General features: G+C 37.6%; 1 protein-coding gene across 31 annotated transcripts in view; it reads right to left on the bottom strand.

The window, feature by feature from the left end:
- The window catches only part of LOC105490389 (NIMA related kinase 11), a 310,323-nt gene that overhangs the window by 147,130 nt on the left and 140,907 nt on the right, over positions 1-22,286 (bottom strand). For 2 of the 31 annotated variants that reach the window (XM_011755924.3, XM_071090903.1), the window contains one exon: positions 5,450-10,159. The exons of 26 other annotated variants lie outside the window; for them this stretch is intronic. In XM_011755924.3, coding sequence (XP_011754226.2) covers positions 9,906-10,159 — 254 coding nt within the window. In that variant the 3' untranslated portion in view covers positions 5,450-9,905. Of the gene's footprint in view, positions 1-5,449; positions 10,160-10,219; positions 10,327-14,098; positions 14,169-15,230; positions 16,845-22,286 lie in introns of those variants that run through there. 3 more of the 31 variants (XM_011755929.3, XM_011755930.3, XM_011755931.3) reach the window with 3 other exon arrangements.

Genomic DNA, 22,286 nt, shown 5'->3' with positions numbered 1-22,286 from the left:
ATTTGTCAGTCTCTTGAATCTATTGAATGATATCCATCATCAATTCTGGAAAAACTTCCCCTGTTATTTCCTGAAATACTGTTTCTCTCTGGGACTTCAGTTCAGTGATATTAGATCTAACTGCGTTCCCCCGGTCTTTTGCCCTTTCTTCTATAATTTCCTGTGTTTGCTCTCAGTACTCTAATGTATTCTCACCTTTCTTTCAGTTCATTAATTTCTGCTTTGGCGGCATATAAGCTTTATGAAAACTAGTCTAGTCTAATCTACTGAAATGTTGCTGGCATTACCCAGCCTGCATTATCAGAAGTAGAATGCCACTGTGTTTTATAAGATATTACATTTTACTTCTATTTGTAGTTTTTTGTTCATTTTCTAACTTCTCCTCCAGAATGTTACATTCCAAGAGGTTAGGGACTTAAAAAAAAAAGCATTATATTCCCAATACCCAGAGAGCTCTTTACATATGATCTTTTTAAAAACTGTTGAATAAAAATATTAATTTTTTTAAAAGTTGTAAAATATTTCTTCAAAACTATTATGCATGTTACCATCAATGTATAAAAGTCCTGTTTCCCCCCGCACTTTTGTTAACATTGTATATTCTGTCTTGTAAATCCTTCCTGTTTTACAAAACTATGACATATCATAGTTTTATTTTTATTTATTTAATAAGGTTGAATCACCTTTTATTAGGCATTTGTGAGATTCTTCATGAAATTGGTAATTTCCTCCGCTCATTTTTCTGTTGGGTTTTCTTTTTTTGTTAATTTAAAGGGGTAGGTAGATTATATATTTTTACCTTATAACCTGTATATATTGTAAGAATTGCAAATGTTTTCTTAATTTGTTATTTGTCATTTGTCTTTTAACTTTATTATGTCTTTTGCTATATAGAAATTTTGCGGCCAGACATGGTGCCTCACGCCTATAATCCCAGCACTTTAGGAGGCTGAAGTGGGCAGATCACAAGGTCAGGAGTTTGAGACCAGCCTGGCCAATATGGTGAAACCCCATTTCTACTAAAAATACAAAAATTAGCCTGGCGTGGTGGCAGCACCTGTAGTCCCAGCTACTGAGGAGGCTGAGGCTGAGGCAGGAGAACCACTTGAACTGGGGAGGTGGAGGTTGCAGTGAGCCAAGATCACGCCACTGTACTCTAGCCTGGGTGACAGAGTGAGACACTGTATCAAAAAAAAAAAAAAAAGAAAGAAAGAAAAAGAAAAAAGAAATTTTGCATTTTTAAATAGGCAATTCTGTAAGTCTTTTATGACTTCTGGGTTTATTTCATAATTATAAAGAAATTCCTTACTCCAAGAATATGAAGTTATTCTTCAATATCTTCTTCTATTATTTATTTCATGTCTTAAATATTTAAATTTTTAATTCACTGAAATTTATTTTTGGGTGTGGTATACAGTGAGAATCTATTTTTTTTTCCAAACAGGCAATTTTTCCAAGACTACTTATTTAAATATGTCTTCTTTCTTCACTAAATAAAACAATGCATTTGTATATACTAAACTCATGTTTAGGCAATGTTCTGGATTATTTACTTTGCTCCATTGATCTGCTTATCATTGCTTATCTCTGGAAAATCTTAAGGACTGCTAATAGGGTATTTGAAAAAACATTTAAGAGTTTATATCACAGTAGAACCTAGCTATTTTACTAATAATCATTTTTCATATTCTATTTAATATTTATCACAAATAATAATTATAACTTACAAAGGACTTTCAATATATTATCACATAAAAGTCACCAAACCCATATAAAATATGCTCCCGTTCATTCATTAAGCAAATATTTATCGGACACATTTTACAAATAACTAACTATACTGGTTAATGGGTACAAAAATTATCAAAATTGACAGAGCTCCTACACTTATGAAACTTACATACCAATAGGGTGTACTAAAAAATTCTTCAATTGCGCATATATATATATATATATTCTGAAATATATATTCTTTATATTTACAATTTGTAGACATTATATGTACCACAACTGACAAAGGTGCTATAAAGGAAAAGAACGGTTCCAGCATCAACTCATGGTACAACTCCGGGGACCACCTTCACGTCATCTATGGAGGTCCCTGAGGTTGTGCAGCACACAGCGGGCACAATTGTATGCAGTAGCCCTGCAGGTGCTAATATAAGAATAACACATGAGATCTAATTTATATCTGTGACTCAGGGAAGGATCCTCTGCAAATAGGACCTTTAAACTGAGGCCTGAAGGATGGATAGGCATGAACTAGGTACATGGTGAGGGCATATGATGTGGCTTCCAAGACAAACAGACTTCTCAAAGATGGGAAAGATGTGGGCACACCCAGAGAACAATATGGCTGGACTATCAGGAGCGTAGTGGGCAACCATTCTTGTTTTCAGTGCTTAAACTAAGAAAATCTCAGGCAAACTGGGATGGCTAGTCACCACAACAGGAGTGAGATGGAGTGTAGTAGCACGGGGTGAGGTTGGAGGTGGGATGGGGAACAGCAAGCAAGCAGGGACCTTATAGGCCACGTGAAAGTTTTTCTGTTGTGTATCCTACACACAACAGAAAGCTAATAGATGTTTCAAGCAAGCAATGGCAAACTCTGCTTTACATTTTTAAAAGACCACTTTGGTAGGCATGTAATGAATGAACTGGTTGAGGGCAGGAGACTATCTGGAGGCAAATGCAGCACTTGAGATGAGATGAGGGCTCCTCAGAGTTGGGAAACTAGAGGTTCTTACCATGCTCATTACCATGAGCAGCCTGGTAATAGTACCTCAGAATCCATTTTATAGATGACAATGTTGAAACTTGGGAAAGTTTCAGAACTTGTCTGATATCACACAGCCAGTGTGGGAAGGCTAGATTCAACCTCGGATCTTTTCACTCTGTATCTCTTGATTCTCACTATACCATGCAGACTTCTTGCTTTATATTTCCTATATAAGAAAACAAACCTGAAAAGATGCATTCAATTGCATGATCGGTAGGATGACAGTTTCTTAGGAAAATAAAAGGGGAAAATATATTTTGTATTTAATAAATGTTGTGGTTTCTCCTAATCATTTGTTAAAACTCAATTTAAAACACAAAATTCACAGTTAAAATGTTGAGATTATTTAATTATAAAATATAAATTTATAAAAACTTAATGTAAATAGTGTACATATTGTGTGGCTTCACTTGAAAAACGAAAATGACTACTTTGAATAGTGGGGAAGAGAAACATTATCAATGTTGAAGTAAGAAAATATTATGCATTTCTGATTCTAAGTTCTGAATTTATAGGATCCTACTGAAAACCCCTAGAAAACTCTCTAGGATATAATAAATCTTGTCAATGGAAGAGGTGTATATAGATAGAAATATAAATTTGGGCCCATCACACTATTGCTGTGCATTCAACTAGAACTGCATTTATTCCAACCGTACATTAAGCAGCTTTGTCAAATGCACCTAATTTTTCATAAGCTATTCAACTAAAAATAACTGTATATCTTTCCAAGAGAAAATTAAACAAAAAAAAGAATACATTCATGTAAGAACATAACTGGGAAAACGGAAATAAAACTATACGTGTAATTTGTCAATGCTAACATAGAGCAATCCGTCTAAAGATACTCTCTGAAATCCATGCCACCAGGGACAGAAAAACATTTCACTGTCACCATACCTTGCAGTGTCTGAAAGTTTTATTTCCATGATGATAAACCTGCAAATCAACTTGCTGTAATATGTTGATTGCATTTGCTGATACTACAGCTCTCCAAGGACTATTTTTTTGAGAAGTTGACAAGTAACATAAAATTATTTATCAGACAATTGCATCTTATTTGGGATTCTTCAGTGATGAAAAACTGCTGTGCCTAGTGAATGCTGGAGCCAGGCATTTGGCTGATTCATTCAGAAACTCTCAAACTCTTGGGAGAAATATTTAAGTAAATGACTGTACTTCACCACACAATTATCCCCACAGGAGGCCCCCCAACAATTTCAAGATCTTGCACCTACCTACTTAGCACATAAAATGATATCTATTAAACTATAAAAGTGCATCATCTCAGTAAGAATGTAGAATTTTATGATAGTTAGAATAACACTGAAAACATTAATTCTGTTTATTAATGATTTCACACCCATGAAATTCAAATAAAGTAGGGCTTTTATCTTACAGTACCCTATTTATGAAATGGGTTCCTGTTGCTTCATTATTCCTTTTCCAGTTTATTAAAATTGTTTAATAGTGCAGAACAAATGGAGAAATTATTCATGATATCCTGGAATATTTAATGCTAGCTCTTGCAGTGTCATTTTATGCCTAGAATAGAAGTTCTCAAAGAGTAGTCCAGGAACCCCTGGAAGTCTCTGAGACTCAGGAAGTCCAAACTCTAACAATACCTAAGATGTTATTTGCCTTTTTCACTCTTGTCCAGTCATTAATAAACAGTTTTCCAAAGGTTATATGGCATGTAATATCACAATAGACTAAATACAAAGCAGATATGAGACTACCGCTGCCTTCTCTTAGACTAGTCATTAAAAAAACATAAAAATGTAAACTAACACCATTGCTTTAAACAAATTTTTTATTTTGGAAAATATAGTTACCTTTCATAATAAGTATGTAATTTATGTTAATATGTATAGATTTATTACTGTTATTTTTAAGTGACTATTTTAAAATTCTGTTTTAGTTTCTAATACAGTATATATCTATAGATATAACCATGTAAACAAAAGCTCTTCAGTGTCCCAAGCAATTTTTAAGCATGTTAAGGTGTCCTGGTGCCAAAAAGTTTGAAAACTGCTAACCTAGAGTTTATTCAGTAGCTGGGGACACCAGCCGATTACCACACCATCACACTGTTGTGCAACCATCACCACTATCCCTGTCCAGAACTTTTTTATTTTCCCAAATGGAAACTCTGTACCATGAAACAGTAACTCCCCATTACTCCCTTCCCCTAGCCCCTGACAACCACAGTTCTACTTTCTATCTCTATGATTTTGGCTGCTATATGTAGCTCATTAAAGCAGAATTATGCAATATTTGTCCCCTTGTGTCTGGCTTATTTCATGTAGCATAATGTCTTCAAGGTTCATTACATGGTGGCATGTATCAGAATTTTCTTCCTTTTTAAGGTTGAATAATATTCCATTGCATGTATGTTATGCTTTGTTTATCCATTCATCCATCAATGGACATTTGAGTTGTTTCACCTTTTGGCTCTGGTGAATAGTGCTGCTGTGAACATCGGTGTAAAAATATCTCTTTGAGATCCTGTTTTCAATTTTGGAGGGTATATAATCAGATGTGGAACTGCTGGAAAATATGGTAATTCCATGTTTAATTTTTTGAGGAATCACCATACTGTTTATACAGCAGCTACCCCGTCTTAAATTCCCACCAGCAGTGCATAAGGGCTCCAATTTCACCACATCCTGGCCAACATTTGTTATTTTGTTTTTTTGATAGTTGCCATTCTAATGGGTGTGAAGTGGTATCTCATTGTGATTTTTAATTGTATTTCCCTAGTGATTAGTGATATGGAGCATCATTTCATGTGCTTGTTGGCCATCTGTGTATCTTCTTTGGAGAAATTTCTATTCAAATTTTTTTGCCCATTTTTTAATTGGGCTGTTTGATTTGTTGTTGTTGTTTTCAAGAGTTCTTTATATATTCTGGATACTAATCCCTTATTGGATATGTGCTTTGCAAATATTTTCTCCCATTCTGTGGGTTGCCACCTTACTATGTTGATACTGTTCTTTGATACATGGAATCTTCTCATTTTGATGAAATCCATGTTTATCTATGTTTTCTTTTGTTGCTGGTACTTTTGGTGTCATATCAATAAATTACTGTCATATCCAATGTCATGAGCTTTCTTCTATGTGTTTCTATAGTTTTAGGTTTTTGATCTATTTTAAGTTAATTTTTTTTGGTATGAGGTAAGGGTCCAGCTTTATTATTTTGCATATAGATATCCAGTCTTCCTAATATCATTTGTTGAAAAGACTGTCCTTAACTCTCTTTTTAAACATTATATTTTTTATCATAATTAAGAGTATTTGTGGTAGGCAGAATAATAACCCCCAAACAATGTTCACATACTAATCCCCAGAGTTTGTGAATATGTTATCTTACATGACAAAGTAGAGTTAAGACTGACATAATTAAGATTGTTAATTTGCCACCTTTAAAATAGGGAGATCATCCTGGATTACCTGGGTGGGTCCAATATAATTCTAAGAGTCCTTAAAAATAGAAGACGGCACAGCACAGAAGAGGGAGAACCAGAGAGATGGCAGTATAAGAAGGGCTTGGTCCAGTGTTGCTGGCTTTGAAGATAGAGAAAGGAGGGCACAAACCAAGGAATGCAGGAGCTCTACGAGCTGGAAACAGCAAGGTCACTAGAGCCTCCAGAAGGAATGCAGCCCAGCTGACATATTGATTTTAGCCCAGTGAGACCACTTTTGGACTTTTAATCTGCGGAGCTGTAAGGGAGTCCATTTGCATTGCTTAAGCCACTAAGTTTGTGATTATTTGTTACAGCAGCAATGAGAAAGCAATACAGTATTATTTTTTCTAGGTATTAAACGTATTTTTTGAAATTATCAAAGAAAAAAACTGAAACTGAGTAGTTGCTAAACTTTAGATAATTGTTCCTTTACCACAAGAGATGTTAGTTAATAACATACCTCTGTAAGGATAATAATTATAACAATGTGAAGAGGCTGGAGTCTCTATCTTTTATTGGCTATGTGTTTCACTTTTAGATACTATTAATTGACTTTCTGCTGTTAAAGAAGTCTGTACACTAAGGCTTTTTTCCAACTCACCTTTCCATACCTCCCAATTTTGGTAACATGTTATTTTTATGTTGTTAAATGTTGTAATATTTACAATAATTATATTTTGTTCTGAAATCATAATTTCTAGAGACCTTTTAGTCTTCAGAATTGGGAGATTATCTTCACATTTTACCCTGGATTAAGAGATTCAATGCCCCACTAAACTTTTTACCACAGGGTATTAGTCCATTAGTATCACTATAATTATAAGGAATATCTGAGGGTGGGTAATTTATAAAGAAGAGAAGTTTATTTTGGCTGAGCGTTCTGCAGGCTGTACAGCAAGTGTTGTGCTGGCATCCACTTCTGGTGAGGGCCTCAGGAAGCTTAAAATCATAGCAGAAGGTGAAGGGGGAGTGGGTGTCACATGGTGAGACAGGAAACAACAGAAGGGAACAAGAAGGGGGAAGATGGTGAGACAGGAAGCAACAGAGGGGAACAAGAAGGGGGAAGATGCTACACTCTTTTAAACAACCAGATCTCATCTGAATGCATCAAGTGAGAAATCACCCATTACTTTAAGGATGGCATTAAGCCATTCATGAGGGATCTGCCTCTATGATCCAAATACCTCCCACCAGCCCCAACCTCCAACATATTTGTCTTGTTTCTTTTCTATCACCCCCAGTTGAATGGAGGCTCCATGGAGGCACGGATTTGTGTCTGCTTTGTTCACTCCTGAATCCCCAGTGCACAGGACAGTGCTGGGCACATGTGAGTGCTGGAACAGTAGTTTTTGAAAGCATGAATAAGTTCATTTGCTGCTAAAGAATTTTTGCTTCTTTAAAAAAATTTGTTCTAGCTCAAGTTTCCCAAAACGACTAACAAAATACCTTGAACTTAGCAGTTTCTCAGTAAATATTTATGGATTTATACATTGATGTGTAAAGTTAAATATAATCACAAGGCTATATGTGATTAAAAACAGTAGAGATATAAAGTTCTATGGTAAGTGAGCAATTAGAAAAAACATTTCTGTTTGGACTGACTGTGAAACAGTCTGTAAGCCTTTAACATTAACGAAAATTAGTAAAATAGTAGTAAAATAATTATTAAGCACTACACTCCAGCAACTGCTCTAAGTGCTTTTAAAGTCCTCACAGTAATGCTATGACATCAATATTATCATGATTTTCATCTAACAGATGAGGAGACTGAGGCACAGATGTTTCAGGTATTTGACCCAAATTATACAGTTAGTGATCGGAAAAGACAGAATTATAGCCCAGACAGTCTGGCTAAATAACCTGTTCTCTTGACTGCTATTCAAACAGGAGATAAAAGGGTTTATGTTTTTAAAATGAATAAAGGAAATGCTATGGTTTTAATGTTTGTGTCTCCCCTAAATTTATATGTTGAAAAGTAATCACCAATGTGATGATATTAGAAGTTGGAGCTTTTGAGGGGAGATCAGATTGTGAGAATGGAGCCTTCATGAATGGGATTAGTACCCTTATAAAAGATGCAGTGAGAAGTCATCATCTATGAACCAGAAAATAGGCCCTTGCCAGACACTGAATCTGCCAATGCATTGATCTTGGATTTCCCAGCCTCCAGAATGGTAATAAATAAATGTCTGTTGTTTATAAGCCACCTAGTCTATGGTATTTTGTTATAACAGCCTGAACAGACTAAGACAGGAAGTGTCTTAGTTTCCTAGGCCTGCTGTAATGAACTCCCACAAATTTCGTGGTTTAAAACAACAGAAATTTATTCTCTCACAATTCTGGAGGTCAGAAGTCCAAAATCAGGGCACTGGCAGGGTTGGTTCCTTTTGGAAGCTCTGAGGAAGAATCTGTTCCAGGCCTCCTTCCTAGCTTCTGGTGGCTGTTGGCAATCCTTGGTCTTCTTTGGCTGGTAGTTGCATTACTAAAATCTCTTCATATCATCTTCTTTGTATTAATATATCTCTGTGTCTGCTTTATTTTCTCTTATCTGATAAGGACTTGTCACTGGATTCAGGGCCCACTTGTAATCCAGGGTGATCTCACCTGAAGATCCTTACCTTAATTTTATCTACAAAGATCTTTATTCCAAATAAGGTTACATTCTGAGGTTCCAAGCAGACATACCTTTTGGTGGTCAGAATTCAACTCACTATAGGAAGTAATGAAACACTTTGGGGTAGAGGAAAACTGAAAACTTCACTGTAGGCTCTATAGGGCAGAAGCAAGTCTGTCTTGCTCACTACTGGATTCCCTTTTCTCAGCAGAATGGATGCCTGATAAATATTTGTTGAAGATTGAATGTTGATGAAAGATAAAAGTGGTGTTCAGGGAATGCTTTGCTAAAGGATATGAAAGGCAATTGCCTAGGAGCAGGAAAATCAATTAGGATTCAAAAGTGCAAGGATATAATGGTACCTACAAAGTACAAGGATAACAGCAATGTTAAATTCCTAAAAGAAAGGACTCCAGAATCCCTAAAAGGAAGCCCAGAAAGAAGAAAACAGGTAATTTTTAAGAGATTTCTACAGAGCCACATAAGATAACCACTTTTGAAGCTCAAAGAGGCAAACTGTCACTTAAGAAAATAAAGTCTATTATACTAGGTTAGTGCAAAAGTAATTGTGGTTTTTGCTATTGCTTTCAATGGCAAAAATTGAAATTGCTTTTGCACCAATCTAATAATAAATCTTTTAGAGGAAAAAGAAATACCACTGACTATTTTCCTATCACCATAAAATCATACTATTTTAATCACAAAGGAACCAAAATAAATGGACATTGTTGAGGCCACACAAGCATTCTGGAGATATGAACTCACAAAACACACTTCTATGTACGAGGCTATATAAGAAACAGCTCATTACACAACTACACATAAGAGACACACTCACACGATGGCACTCCAGGCCAGCTTTAGTCCCAGTGTCAAGCCTCTATCTGCCTGTGTACCCTCCATTAACTCAGGGTTTGGTTATTTGCTCCCAGATGTCACTAATGACTGTTAGCTATTTTACCGGACCATCTCTAATTAAATTGTATTTTGTCTTCAGTCTTATAAAATCAGCTGGTTTGAACACTTCTGATTCATTAACATGATCAACTGGTTTTGAATAAATGTAAGCTTTGTCTTTCACTGGTTGGGAAGGGATTATTGTTAGGTAAACTCTGAAATACTTTATTTTCAATCTGTGTGACTTTTGGGGCTTTCACCTGCCACAGTATGGTCTGAGAGAGCATAACAGTATCACAGTGTTGGGTCCTAATACGATCTGGAAGTAGCACTTCAACCAAACACCCGTACTCATTTCTTCTATTTAGTGGAAAGCTGTCACAGCAGAGAAGAGAAACCTCTGAAAAAAAATTACAGATGGGGCTGGGTCCAGTTCAACAATACCTCTTTTATCTTTTACCTCTTTGCATTTCAGTGTCCTTCTCTATGAAAAAGCAGAAGAGTTATTGACACATGTTGTCAGTATTTGAGAATTTCTGTAAACCAATCCCTCATTCCAAGGAAGAACTAGAAAATGAGGGAAATATAATTTTTTGTTAGTTTTAAGTTGAAATATAAGATCAACATTTAATAGTAGTTATAGTGATTATTGAAACAGGTTTCCCACCAGAATCACCTGTGGAACTTTTAAAAAATTTAGATACTTAGATTTTACTCTGGAACAGTGCTGACCAATAAGACTTTCTTCGATGATGAAATGTTCTAGAAGTATGCTGTCCAACACAGTACCCACTAACCACATATAATTATTAAGCACTTGAAATGTGACTAATGTGACTGAGGAACAGATTTTTAATTGTATTTAACTTTAATTAATTTAAAGTAATCACATGTGACTAGTGGATTTCAAATTAGACAGCATACTTCTAGACAAATTGCTTTTAGTGTGTGCTCCTCAAACCCACAGCACCAGTATCACCAAGGAACTTGTTAGAAACATAAATTCTTGATCTCTGCCCAAAAGGAAATACCCACTACCCAAGACCTATTGAATCAGAAGCCCTGAGGGCAGGGCTCTGCCACTGGTGGGCTGGTAAATAAATGTTTTAACAACTGGCTCCTGGAGAGAGGGAAGCCCTGATTAGTAGCATTTGCCAATGTTTCTGGTGTAAATACTTTCAATATGGCTGATTTCAAGCTACTCACATGATACCACCTGAACATAAGATTGGAAAGAGATATATACAGTAGGCTCTGAGAGTCAGTGCGCGTCAGCTTCAGCATGCCATTGAACCCATTAATCTGTGTTCTAGTTAGTCCTTCAGCTGATTCTGATGCCCAGTACAGTTTGAGTACCATGGATCAAGACCTTCTAAATCAGAGTCTAAAACAACAGATACAATGGTGTTTGTATTTTCAAATCTTCATAAGGGATTTTAATAAGCAGCCCAATTGGAAGGCCTGGACTCAGAACACATATAAACCAAGTCACCTTGAAGAGCCAGACTCAGACTATAATACCTCTCACTCCTGAGCATGGACAAGACTGGAGCCCTCAAAGTAGAGAGTCACATCCAGCCTGCCTTCCTTTACAGAAGCTATTCCACCATCTTGGTAAGATAAATGACATCACAGGCATAATCCGCTCTATGGGTAGACCCAACATATAAGCAATGCCAGCCTTCTAGCCACAACTTCACCCTTTGTCTCCCACTTAAGACAAAGAGTGAGAATTATGATATTATTAGGATAATTCAGAATCTGCTCCAATTAATTTTTATTTTAACAAACTCTTTTATCAACCAGAAAATTTCTGAAGACAGCTTATTGCTATTTACAACCTACAGTAGTAAAAAAATACTGTCTTGGACAAACCACTATATATCACTTCCAGAACATGCTCTTATTGAGTATAATTTTGACCTATCTCAATAGATTTGTGATAAGAAGCAAATGATGAAACTATGCATATTTAATCATATCTGGAATATTCTAATGCCAGATGCAGCCCAAAGGAAGGCAAAAGCATACATTCATTTGAAACAAGCACAGACTTTTCCTTGTCTTCGAAAGCTATGCTACAAAAAAAGGCCTGCTGAAATTTCTTCATATTCCAACTAAAGGAGAAAATAATGGAAGTAATTCAAAGCAACTTGTCTAAAACCAGGAGTTCACTTATACATACAGCCTCTGAGGTAGAGTGGGTAACAAATCCCTATGTATCAGGAAAATTACCTGATTTTATTAGAAACCCAAAGCAGAGGATTACATTAAAATAAACCACATATATTACCTAAATATTTCCATAGAAAAGTCGCGGTTATGCCTACCAAGTTCTATATTTTAATCTACTGAGTTTGGCCTAAATCTCAAATGAGACTACAATGAAAAAAGGGATACATATTCTGGTCCTTATTATGCTCCTTAGCACAAAATATATTTACATTTACAATGTACTTAGAGAAAATAGATGGAAATTTTAACTGCTAGTTTATAGGCTCTAAACGGCTGGCAAAGGAGCATTTTTTAAGGAAAGAACTTTGTCCCAGGTTCTAGTTCTGGATATAACAGTGGTATCCCTGATGCACCAACAGGAGGGTGCCCATTTAGACATGCCTTCCTTGGCATGAATTAGGTCATTAACAGCTTGCTGCACTCTCTCTACATTATCCTGATAAACATTTGTAGGGCCTTGGCTCTAATTCTGGGGGCTCTCTACAGACCTGACAAAGAAGATAATTTATTTTGGTACTAAGTTCACTGGCCCGGATAGGCATCATCAAGACCATCATTTGATATGTAGAACTAATCAGCCAAAGTGATTTTATATTTTTCATAAATGCAAAAACAATAGCAAATAAAAATACTGTATTCTAAATTATTCTTAATTCATATAGTGAAGGTGTTTATGGGTTAAAATTAGAAGGTTTCCTGGTGATTAATTGAAATATTATTGATCACCATTTCAAAGGTTTTATATGAAACTTGGGAAAATATTGCAACTTGCTTTGACACTGATTGTATTCCTTTAGTAAAAAATTGCTGTGTATTTTGTTTCACGTGCTGTGCTAAGCTCTTTGTGTACCATCTTATTTATTCCTCACTAAACCCCTATGAAATGTGTGTGATTATTCTCATTATAGAGATGAGAAAACTGAGGCTTGGGAATATTAAAATTTTATCCAGGTCCACATAGTTGGTAAATGCCATAAGTAAGGAAAAGACAAAGTCTGGCCCCAAATCTCTTTAAAGAATACCAGTGGCCATCAGTTTAGTGGATTTTTAGTGGAAATGTGTATGAATATTCCAGATATTTTAGTCATTCTTACTTTGAACATATTGGAGGTACGGTTACTTTAAGTCAGAGAAAACTACTGAATTATAGACTGTTATCAAAATAGTCTTTTATCATCTCAAGCATATGGAATGGCTCAAAGGAACCACTATCTATGAATCATCTGTGGAAGTCTGCCTCTCAGATCTTTCAAGAATTTGATGATTAGCTGCAAGGCATGCAGTGAGCCCAGCGCCTCCAACTGTAAGATACTGGGGATTAGTTGAGCGTTTGAGTTGGTGGGGGACAGTAGGGCATAGCATTTCTGTCCAATATGGGATTCCTCTACGGGAAATCTTTGAACCAGTATAAGCTGGTTCAAAGCCACCCACTGGGCTGAAAGAGGCTGTGTCAGAGCTCCAGTGCTGTCTGAAACGCTTTCTGCCCAGTCCATTTTCCTTCCTGCTTGCCTTTCACAGGTGTCAGGCCTGCATCATAGTCTGAAGGTTCTCTGCCTACTCCCAATCCTTCTATCAGTTTTCTTCAACAGACATTACCCTAATACAGCTCTTATACTTCTAACTGTTTTATTATCCACTTTCCAGAGGATCCAGTCAATACAACCAATAAAAAATATTTTCACATAATGGCCCTACTAGGCCTGTTATTAAAAAATAAAGAGTGATTCAACCAATATTTGCTAATGTTCTGTCATATGGAAAGTGATGTCATGAATTCCATGGGGAGACTAAACTGATATAAACAAAAGAAACAAGTGTGCACCTGTAATACAGACTATACTTCATACAACCCTTTAATTCCCAGTAGTTCTTAGGCAGGACACATCCCAAGGAGTCTTGGGAGGATTACTCTGGTGATCCTTCTATTAAAGGATGGCTGGCTGCTTCTATTAAATTAAATACTATTCTATAGTTACGGCAGAAGAACAAACCATATTTTTAAACTGTTGGTGGCTTACCTAAAAGATTATTTAAATGTAGGGGTATCCATAAAGAAAGATGCAACAGCTAGGGGATTCAAAAAGTATGCATGGAGGATTCTATATCCTTATCTCAGAAATTCCTTTATTTTTCATTTGTCCAGTATTCGTCTAGCGAAATTAGATTACAGTCTCCTTTAAGAAGAAAGAGAAAAATTTTAAAGATGAACAGTGATGCATACAACTTATCCTCTCCTGGTAACTTGTTATTCTACTGTTTCCCCAACTGAATTAATCTCTGCATGAAATGTATGCTGTTTAAGATAAAAAGCATTCATGTTCTTAACAGGATTTTTCCCTAGGTTTAGTCATTCATTCAACAAATACTTACCAAAACCAACTCTGAACTAGTTACTGTATAAGTAGGTAGGAATAAAATGATGAGCAAGACAGACATGGTCCATAGTCCCTTGGGTTTAGAGTCTAGCTCAGTGCTTTTCAAACTTTAATGTGCCTATGAATCACTGAGAGGTTGTTAGAAATGCATATTCTGATCTAGGAAGTCTGAAGTGAAGTCCGAGATTCCGCATTTCTAACAAATTCTCAGGATGTTAGTGATGCTAATCCACAGGCCACATTTCGAGTAACAAAGAACTAATTTATTGACTCTAAGCTGCTGTGGTATGATACATTCCTATACTGTGAGTACTTCCTTTGAGATTTTTGAATCAATGAATATTGCCAATATAATGGAAAATACATGTTTTCACCATGATGCCTACTGGATGGAATTTTGAGCTGAGAGAGCAATGATTATAGGAATACGATTTACCAAGAGCAAAAGGTAAGAGGCGAGGCATCGAATGACATCATGATGGCACCAAAGAATCATGGAGTTCCTAGGGACAGGTAAGAAGATGGCCTGTGCGATTATAAAAAGTCAAGAAACAACAGATGCTGGCAAGGCTGTGGGGAAATAAGAATGCTTTTACACTGTTGGTGGGAATATAAATTAGTACAACCATTGTGGAAGACAGTGTGGTGATTCCTCAAAGACAGAGAACCAGAAATACCATTTTATCCAGCAATCCCATTACCAAGTATATACCCAAAGGAATACAAATCATTCTGTTATAAAGATACATGCACATGTATGTTTACTGCAGCACTATTCACAATAGTAAAGACCAAATGCCCATCGATGATAGACTGGATAAAGAAAATGTGATACATATACACCATGGAATACTATGCAGCCATAAAAAGGAATGAGGTCATGTCCTTTGCAGGGACATGGATGGAGCTGGAAGCCATTATCCTCAGCAAACTAACACAGGAACAGAAAACCAAACACCACATGTTCTCACTTATAAGTCAGAGCTGAGCAATGAGAACACATGGACACAGGGAGGGGAACAACACACACTGGGGCCTGTCGGGGGCCAGGGGGAGGGAGAGAATCAGGATAAATAGCTAATGCATGTGGGGTTGAATACCTAGGTGATGGGTTGACAGGTGCCACAAACCACCATGGCACACGTTTACCTATGTAACAAACCTGCACATCCCACACACATATCTCAGAACTTTAAATTTTATTTAATTTAAAAAAAAGAAGATGGCCTGTCAACATGTTAGCATAGTCAGGGCAATGACCTACTCTCCTCAACACTGGCACAGAGCTAAAAGGGCCAAGGGAAACATTTTAAACATTTTTCTAAACTCTGCTCTTTCTTAATCAGTAGTCACCTTTCAGCCCTCTCAAGTATACCACTAAAATTTTTCATTTGGGATGCCAAAAACACACAAAGGTTGGTCCTGTTCAAAATGTATAATCTCACCAATAAAAGGAGGCTAAATATATGGCTAGACACCATATGCTCATAAGCAACTGCTTATGCAAATTGTCAAATTATTATATCTTAAAATGGATTTGTGGGAGGTGGAGGGTGGAAGGAAAGAAGCAGGTTAATTTAGTTTCATGCTATTTGAAGCCAAGAAAACAGGTCATGTGGAATTGAGCTGGGAGAAGGGTTGAGTTTTTTCATTTCTTCTAGAGTCAAAAAAGAAAATCAATCTGAGATATAAAAAAGGGTAAAGTCTCTTTGATTTCTACAACCCAAAATGCCCAGGCATCAACACATGCAATAAAAGGCTGCAGGCATCTTAAACTCATCTACAAATATTTACTTTGCCAGCTAATCTTTAATAGTAAGAAAAACTCCCATTAGTAATTTAAAGGAGTCTTGGCCAGAAAAATCTCAGACAAATGAAGGGGTTAGCAGGAAAGGATGATCAAGGTTAGCTGTGAAGGTAGGTAGGTATGTTTATACCACACATTCATATAAATATATCCCCACATGTGGATGGCAATGCACAGACCAATGAGACGGGTTTGCAAGGAACCCATCCTGCAAGATCAGAGACAAGTCTACCTGGTGAGCTGCAAATGCTGGTGACTTTGCATACTTCCCTGAAGACAGACATGGAAAACTGACTGCTAAAGGAGAGAATAAGTCAAATTCACTACACTGCTCACACTTATGCACACCACTATGAAAAGCAACAATCATTTTGGATCTTTTTAGAGGTTTCCTAGTTTTCTTTTTTTGAGTTTTTTTAGAAGCAAGAGAAAAAGAGAAGTCAGTTGAAAATGTTGTTACTGATGAGTGAAAAAGATACTAGGTTTTGCTGCCATAGTTACTTGCCCGAAAGTTCTTTTTTCTTTTCTCTTCTTTTTTCTGGAGATGTACTATTTCACTTCAAAAAACGAAAGAGTTTGACAGGTGATTCTTGGGGATCTCTCACTTACAACAATTAGTGTCTGGTACTGAGATGGCTCTTCATGTCACAAAACAAAATAGGAAGTTCCTTTATAAAAATCAAAGAATAATAATTTCAATGCCTATCATAAATTTCTAAATTAAAGTCTGGCCTAAACACCAAACCAAGCTATTTCAATCATTTCAACAAAAAAACCTAGCATATGAATCAAAGATGGTGGTTATTTGACTGGAAGCAGACATAATCCAATATAGCTGTATTAGTTTTCTATATCTACTGTGACAAATGACCACAAAGTTTGTGATTTAACATAACACAAAGTTACCTTTTCTTTTCTTTTTCTTTTTTTTGAGATGGAGTCTCGCTCTGTTGCCCAGGCTGGAGTGCAGTGGCCCGATCTCAGCTCACTGCAAGCTCTGCCTCCTGAGTTCATACCATTTTCCTGCCTCAGCCTCCCAAGTAGCTGGGACTACAGTTGCCCGCCACCATGCCCGGGTAATTTTTTGTGTTTTTAGTAGAGACAGGGTTTCATCGTGTTAGCCAGGATGGTCTCCATCTCCTGACCTCGTGATCCTCCTGCGTTGGCCTCCCAAAGTGCTGGGATTACAGGCATGAGCCACTGCGCCCGGCCAACACAAAGTTACCTTATAGTTCTGTAGATCAGAAGTCTGACATGGATCTCACCAAGCTAAGATACACTTGTTGGCAGGGTGCCTTCTTTTCTGGGGGATCCAGAGAGGAAGAATCCATTTCCTTCCCTTTTCTAGCTTCTAAAGGTCACTGACTTTCCTTGGCTCATTGTCTCCTTCCTCCATCTTTAAAGCTAGCAATGTTGGGCCAATTCCTTGTCTCACTGCCATCTCTCTGTCTACCTCTCTCTTCTACTTCTAAGAACCCTTGTGGCACTGAGCGCATCCAAATAATCAGAATAATCTCCCTATCTGATTAGCAACCTTAGTTCCATTTGTAACCTTAATTCATTTGCCTCTGTCATGTAACTTAACATATTCACAGGTTCCAAGGAGTAGGACAGCCTTAGGACATCAGGATTTTAAGGACATCTTTGGAGCCAATTCTTCTTCCTACAATAATAGCTTTCTTTAGCTGACAGAAACGAGAAGCTAAGAAAGACTGTAACTATTGTCCTTACAAATATAAACCTGTTCTCCAGCAGTTTTGGCAAGGCTTCATATGGCCCCAATATAGAATTTTACATATTATAGACTGACTTAAGAGATTCAAGAACCAACTTAATAAATGCCTCACATACATTGAAAGTTTTGCTTTTTAGGTTTAATCATGAAATTTAAAACTAAAAAAAATACATTGTTCTTGTCACCAGTTTTATGATAGAATATGAAGAAATAAGCTTATTTTATAATAGCTCATTTTGGTACAAGTTAATATATTCTTCTGTAAAAGAATAAAAGTATTAGTCTCTCTAATTGGAACCTAAACTTCACATCGTTCAATTATATATTTGGGTTTTGCTCATTACCCTAATTTCAGAGTCAGGTAACTAAGATAGACTATTGTGAAAAAGATCAGTAGTGTTCACCCATATCTGATTCTCTCCTCCTTAGACACAGGAAAGACTGTACTTCCCCATGCCCTTGGTGGAAAGTTGGGCCACATGACTAGTTTTAGTCAGTGAAATTGAGAGGAAGTAATTTCCAAGCTGAAGAATTTATCTGTGGGTGTGCTACTTCCAATCTACTTCTGCTGCTTGTGGGAACACTGAAAGCCACATGCTGAGATGGTGGCAGTATAAAATAGAAGAAGTCTTGATCCTTAGTCACTGCACAGGAAATGTCTTCCCTGAGAGATTCCTTTCCACATAGGACTTTATAGGAATGAGCTATAAATCCCTTGTTACCTAGGTCAGTAGGTGTATTTGTTACAGCAGGAAGTCTAGCCTAGCCTGACCAATACAATTGAGAAATATCATATTGTACTTTACAGAATCAAAGACACCATCAATTTTGAAATGAATTATTATACATCATTAATAAAACTACTGTCCATGGAATTATGATATGCCATCTATTTTAAGATTCAGAGGTGTTCAAATGTGCAAAACTGTGTATTTTAGACTGGATGAAATATGGTATATGTCTAATTGTAAGGAAACCTAGAAAATTTTAAGACTTGCCTCATTTTCTAATAAGAATATCAAACTTGAATGTTGAACTATTAGGAGTATAAGTCAAACAGATAAATTTCTATGTATAATATGTTGTTAGAAGATGGCCGAATAGGAACAGCTCCAGTCTCCAACTCCCAGCGCCAGCGACACAGAAGACCGGTGATTTCTGCATTTTCAACTGAGGTACTGGGTTCATCTCACTGGGGAGTGCCGGACGATCGGTGCTGGTCAGCTGCTGCAGCCCGACCAGTGAGAGCTGAAGCAGGGCGAGGCATTGCCTCACCTGGGAAGCGCAAGGGGGAAGGGAATCCCTTTTCCTAGCCAGGGGAACTGAGACACACAACACCTGGAAAATCGGGTAACTCCCACCCCAATACTGCGCTTTAAGCAAACAGGCACACCAGGAGATCATATCCCACACCTGGCCGGGAGGGTCCCACACCCACGGAGCCTCCCTCATTGCTAGAACAGCAGTCTGTGATCTACCGGCAAGGCAGCAGCGAGGCTGGGGGAGGGGCGCCCGCCATTGCTGAGGCTTAAGTAGGTAAACAAAGCTGCTGGGAAGCTCGAACTGGGTGGAGCTCACAGCAGCTCAAGGAAACCTGCCTGTCTCTGTAGACTCCACCTCTGGGGACAGGGCAATAACAAACACAGCCGAAACCTCTGCAGACGCAAACGACTCTGTCTGACAGCTTTGAAGAGAGCAGTGGATCTCCCAACACGGAGGTTGAGATCTGAGAAGAGACAGACTCCCTGCTCAAGTGGGTCCCTGACCTATGAGTAGCCTAACTGGGAGACATCCCCCACTAGGGGCAGTCTGACACCCCACACCTCATAGGGTGGAGTACACCCCTGAGAGGAAGCTTCCAAAGCAAGAATCAGACAGGTACACTCGCTGTTCAGAAATATTCTATCTTCTGCAGCCTCTGCTGCTGATACCCAGGCAAACAGGGTCTGGAGTGGACCTCAAGCAATCTCCAACAGACCTACAGCTGAGGGTCCTGACTGTTAGAAGGAAAACTATCAAACAGGAAGGACACCTACACCAAAACCCCATCAGTACATCACCATCATCAAAGACCAGAGGCAGATAAAACCACAAAGATGGGGAAAAAGCAGGGCAGAAAAGCTGGAAATTCAAAAAATAAGAGTGCATCTCCCCCAGCAAAGGAGCGCAGCTCATCGCCAGCAACGGATCAAAGCTGGACGGAGAATGACTTTGACGAGATGAGAGAAGAAGGCTTCAGTCCATCAAATTTCTCAGAGCTAAAGGAGGAATTACGTACCCAGCGCAAAGAAACTAAAAATCTTGAAAAAAAAGTGGAAGAATTGATGGCTAGAGTAATTAATGCAGAGAAGGTCATAAACGAAATGAAAGAGATGAAAACCATGACACGAGAAATACGTGACAAATGCACAAGCTTCAGTAACCGACTCGATCAACTGGAAGAAAGAGTATCAGCGATTGAGGATCAAATGAATGAAATGAAGCGAGAAGAGAAACCAAAAGAAAAAAGAAGAAAAAGAAATGAACAAAGCCTGCAAGAAGTATGGGATTATGTAAAAAGACCAAATCTACGTCTGATTGGGGTGCCTGAAAGTGAGGGGGAAAATGGAACCAAGTTGGAAAACATTCTTCAGGATATCATCCAGGAGAACTTCCCCAACCTAGTAGGGCAGGCCAACATTCAAATCCAGGAAATACAGAGAACGCCACAAAGATACTCCTCGAGAAGAGCAACTCCAAGACACATAATTGCCAGATTCACCAAAGTTGAAATGAAGGAAAAAATCTTAAGGGCAGCCAGAGAGAAAGGTCGGGTTACCTACAAAGGGAAGCCCATCAGACTAACAGCAGATCTCTCGGCAGAAACTCTCCAAGCCAGAAGAGAGTGGGGGCCAATATTCAACATTCTTAAAGAAAAGAATTTTAAACCCAGAATTTCATATCCAGCCAAACTAAGTTTCATAAGTGAAGGAGAAATAAAATCCTTTACGGATAAGCAAATGCTTAGAGATTTTGTCACCACTAGGCCTGCCTTACAAGAGACCCTGAAGGAAGCACTAAACATGGAAAGGAACAACCGGTACCAGCCATTGCAAAAACATGCCAAAATGTAAAGACCATCGAGGCTAGGAAGAAACTGCATCAACTAACGAGCAAAATAACCAGTTAATATCATAATGGCAGGATCAAGTTCACACATAACAATCTTAACCTTAAATGTAAATGGACTAAATGCTCCAATTAAAAGACACAGACTGGCAAACTGGATAAAGAGTCAAGACCCATCAGTCTGCTGTATTCAGGAGACCCATCTCACACGCAGAGACATACATAGGCTCAAAATAAAGGGATGGAGGAAGATTTACCAAGCAAATGGAGAACAAAAAAAAGCGGGGGTTGCAATACTAGTCTCTGATAAAACAGACTTTAAACCATCAAAGATCAAAAGAGACAAAGAAGGCCATTACATAATGGTAAAGGGATCAATTCAACAGGAAGAGCTAACTATCCTAAATATATATGCACCCAATACAGGAGCACCCAGATTCATAAAGCAAGTCCTTAGAGACTTACAAAGAGACTTAGACTCCCATACGATAATAATGGGAGACTTCAACACTCCACTGTCAACATTAGACAGATCAACGAGACAGAAAGTCAACAAGGATATCCAGGAATTGAACTCATCTCTGCAGCAAGCAGACCTAATAGACATCTATAGAACTCTCCACCCCAAATCAACAGAATATACATTCTTCTCAGCACATCGTACTTACTCCAAAATCGACCACGTAATTGGAAGTAAAGCATTCCTCAGCAAATGTACAAGAACAGAAATTATAACAAACTGTCTCTCAGACCACAGTGCAATCAAACTAGAACTCAGGGCTAAGAAACTCAATCAAAACCGCTCAACTACATGGAAACTGAACAACCTGCTCCTGAATGACTACTGGGTACATAACGAAATGAAGGCAGAAATAAAGATGTTCTTTGAAACCAATGAGAACAAAGATACAACATACCAGAATCTCTGGGACACATTTAAAGCAGTGTGTAGAGGGAAATTTATAGCACTAAATGCCCACAAGAGAAAGCAGGAAAGATCTAAAATTGACACTCTAACATCGCAATTAAAAGAACTAGAGAAGCAAGAGCAAACACATTCGAAAGCTAGCAGAAGGCAAGAAATAACTAAGATCAGAGCAGAACTGAAGGAGATAGAGACACAAAAAACTCTCCAAAAAATCAATGAATCCAGGAGTTGGTTTTTTGAAAAGATCAACAAAATTGACAGACCACTAGCAAGCCTAATAAAGAAGAAAAGAGAGAAGAATCAAATCGACGCAATTAAAAATGATAAAGGGGATATCAC

The sequence above is a fragment of the Macaca nemestrina genome, chromosome 2 (assembly GCF_043159975.1).
Source record: "Macaca nemestrina isolate mMacNem1 chromosome 2, mMacNem.hap1, whole genome shotgun sequence".
Taxonomy (NCBI): domain Eukaryota; kingdom Metazoa; phylum Chordata; class Mammalia; order Primates; family Cercopithecidae; genus Macaca; species Macaca nemestrina.
This window is presented reverse-complemented; position numbering and strand designations above follow the sequence as displayed.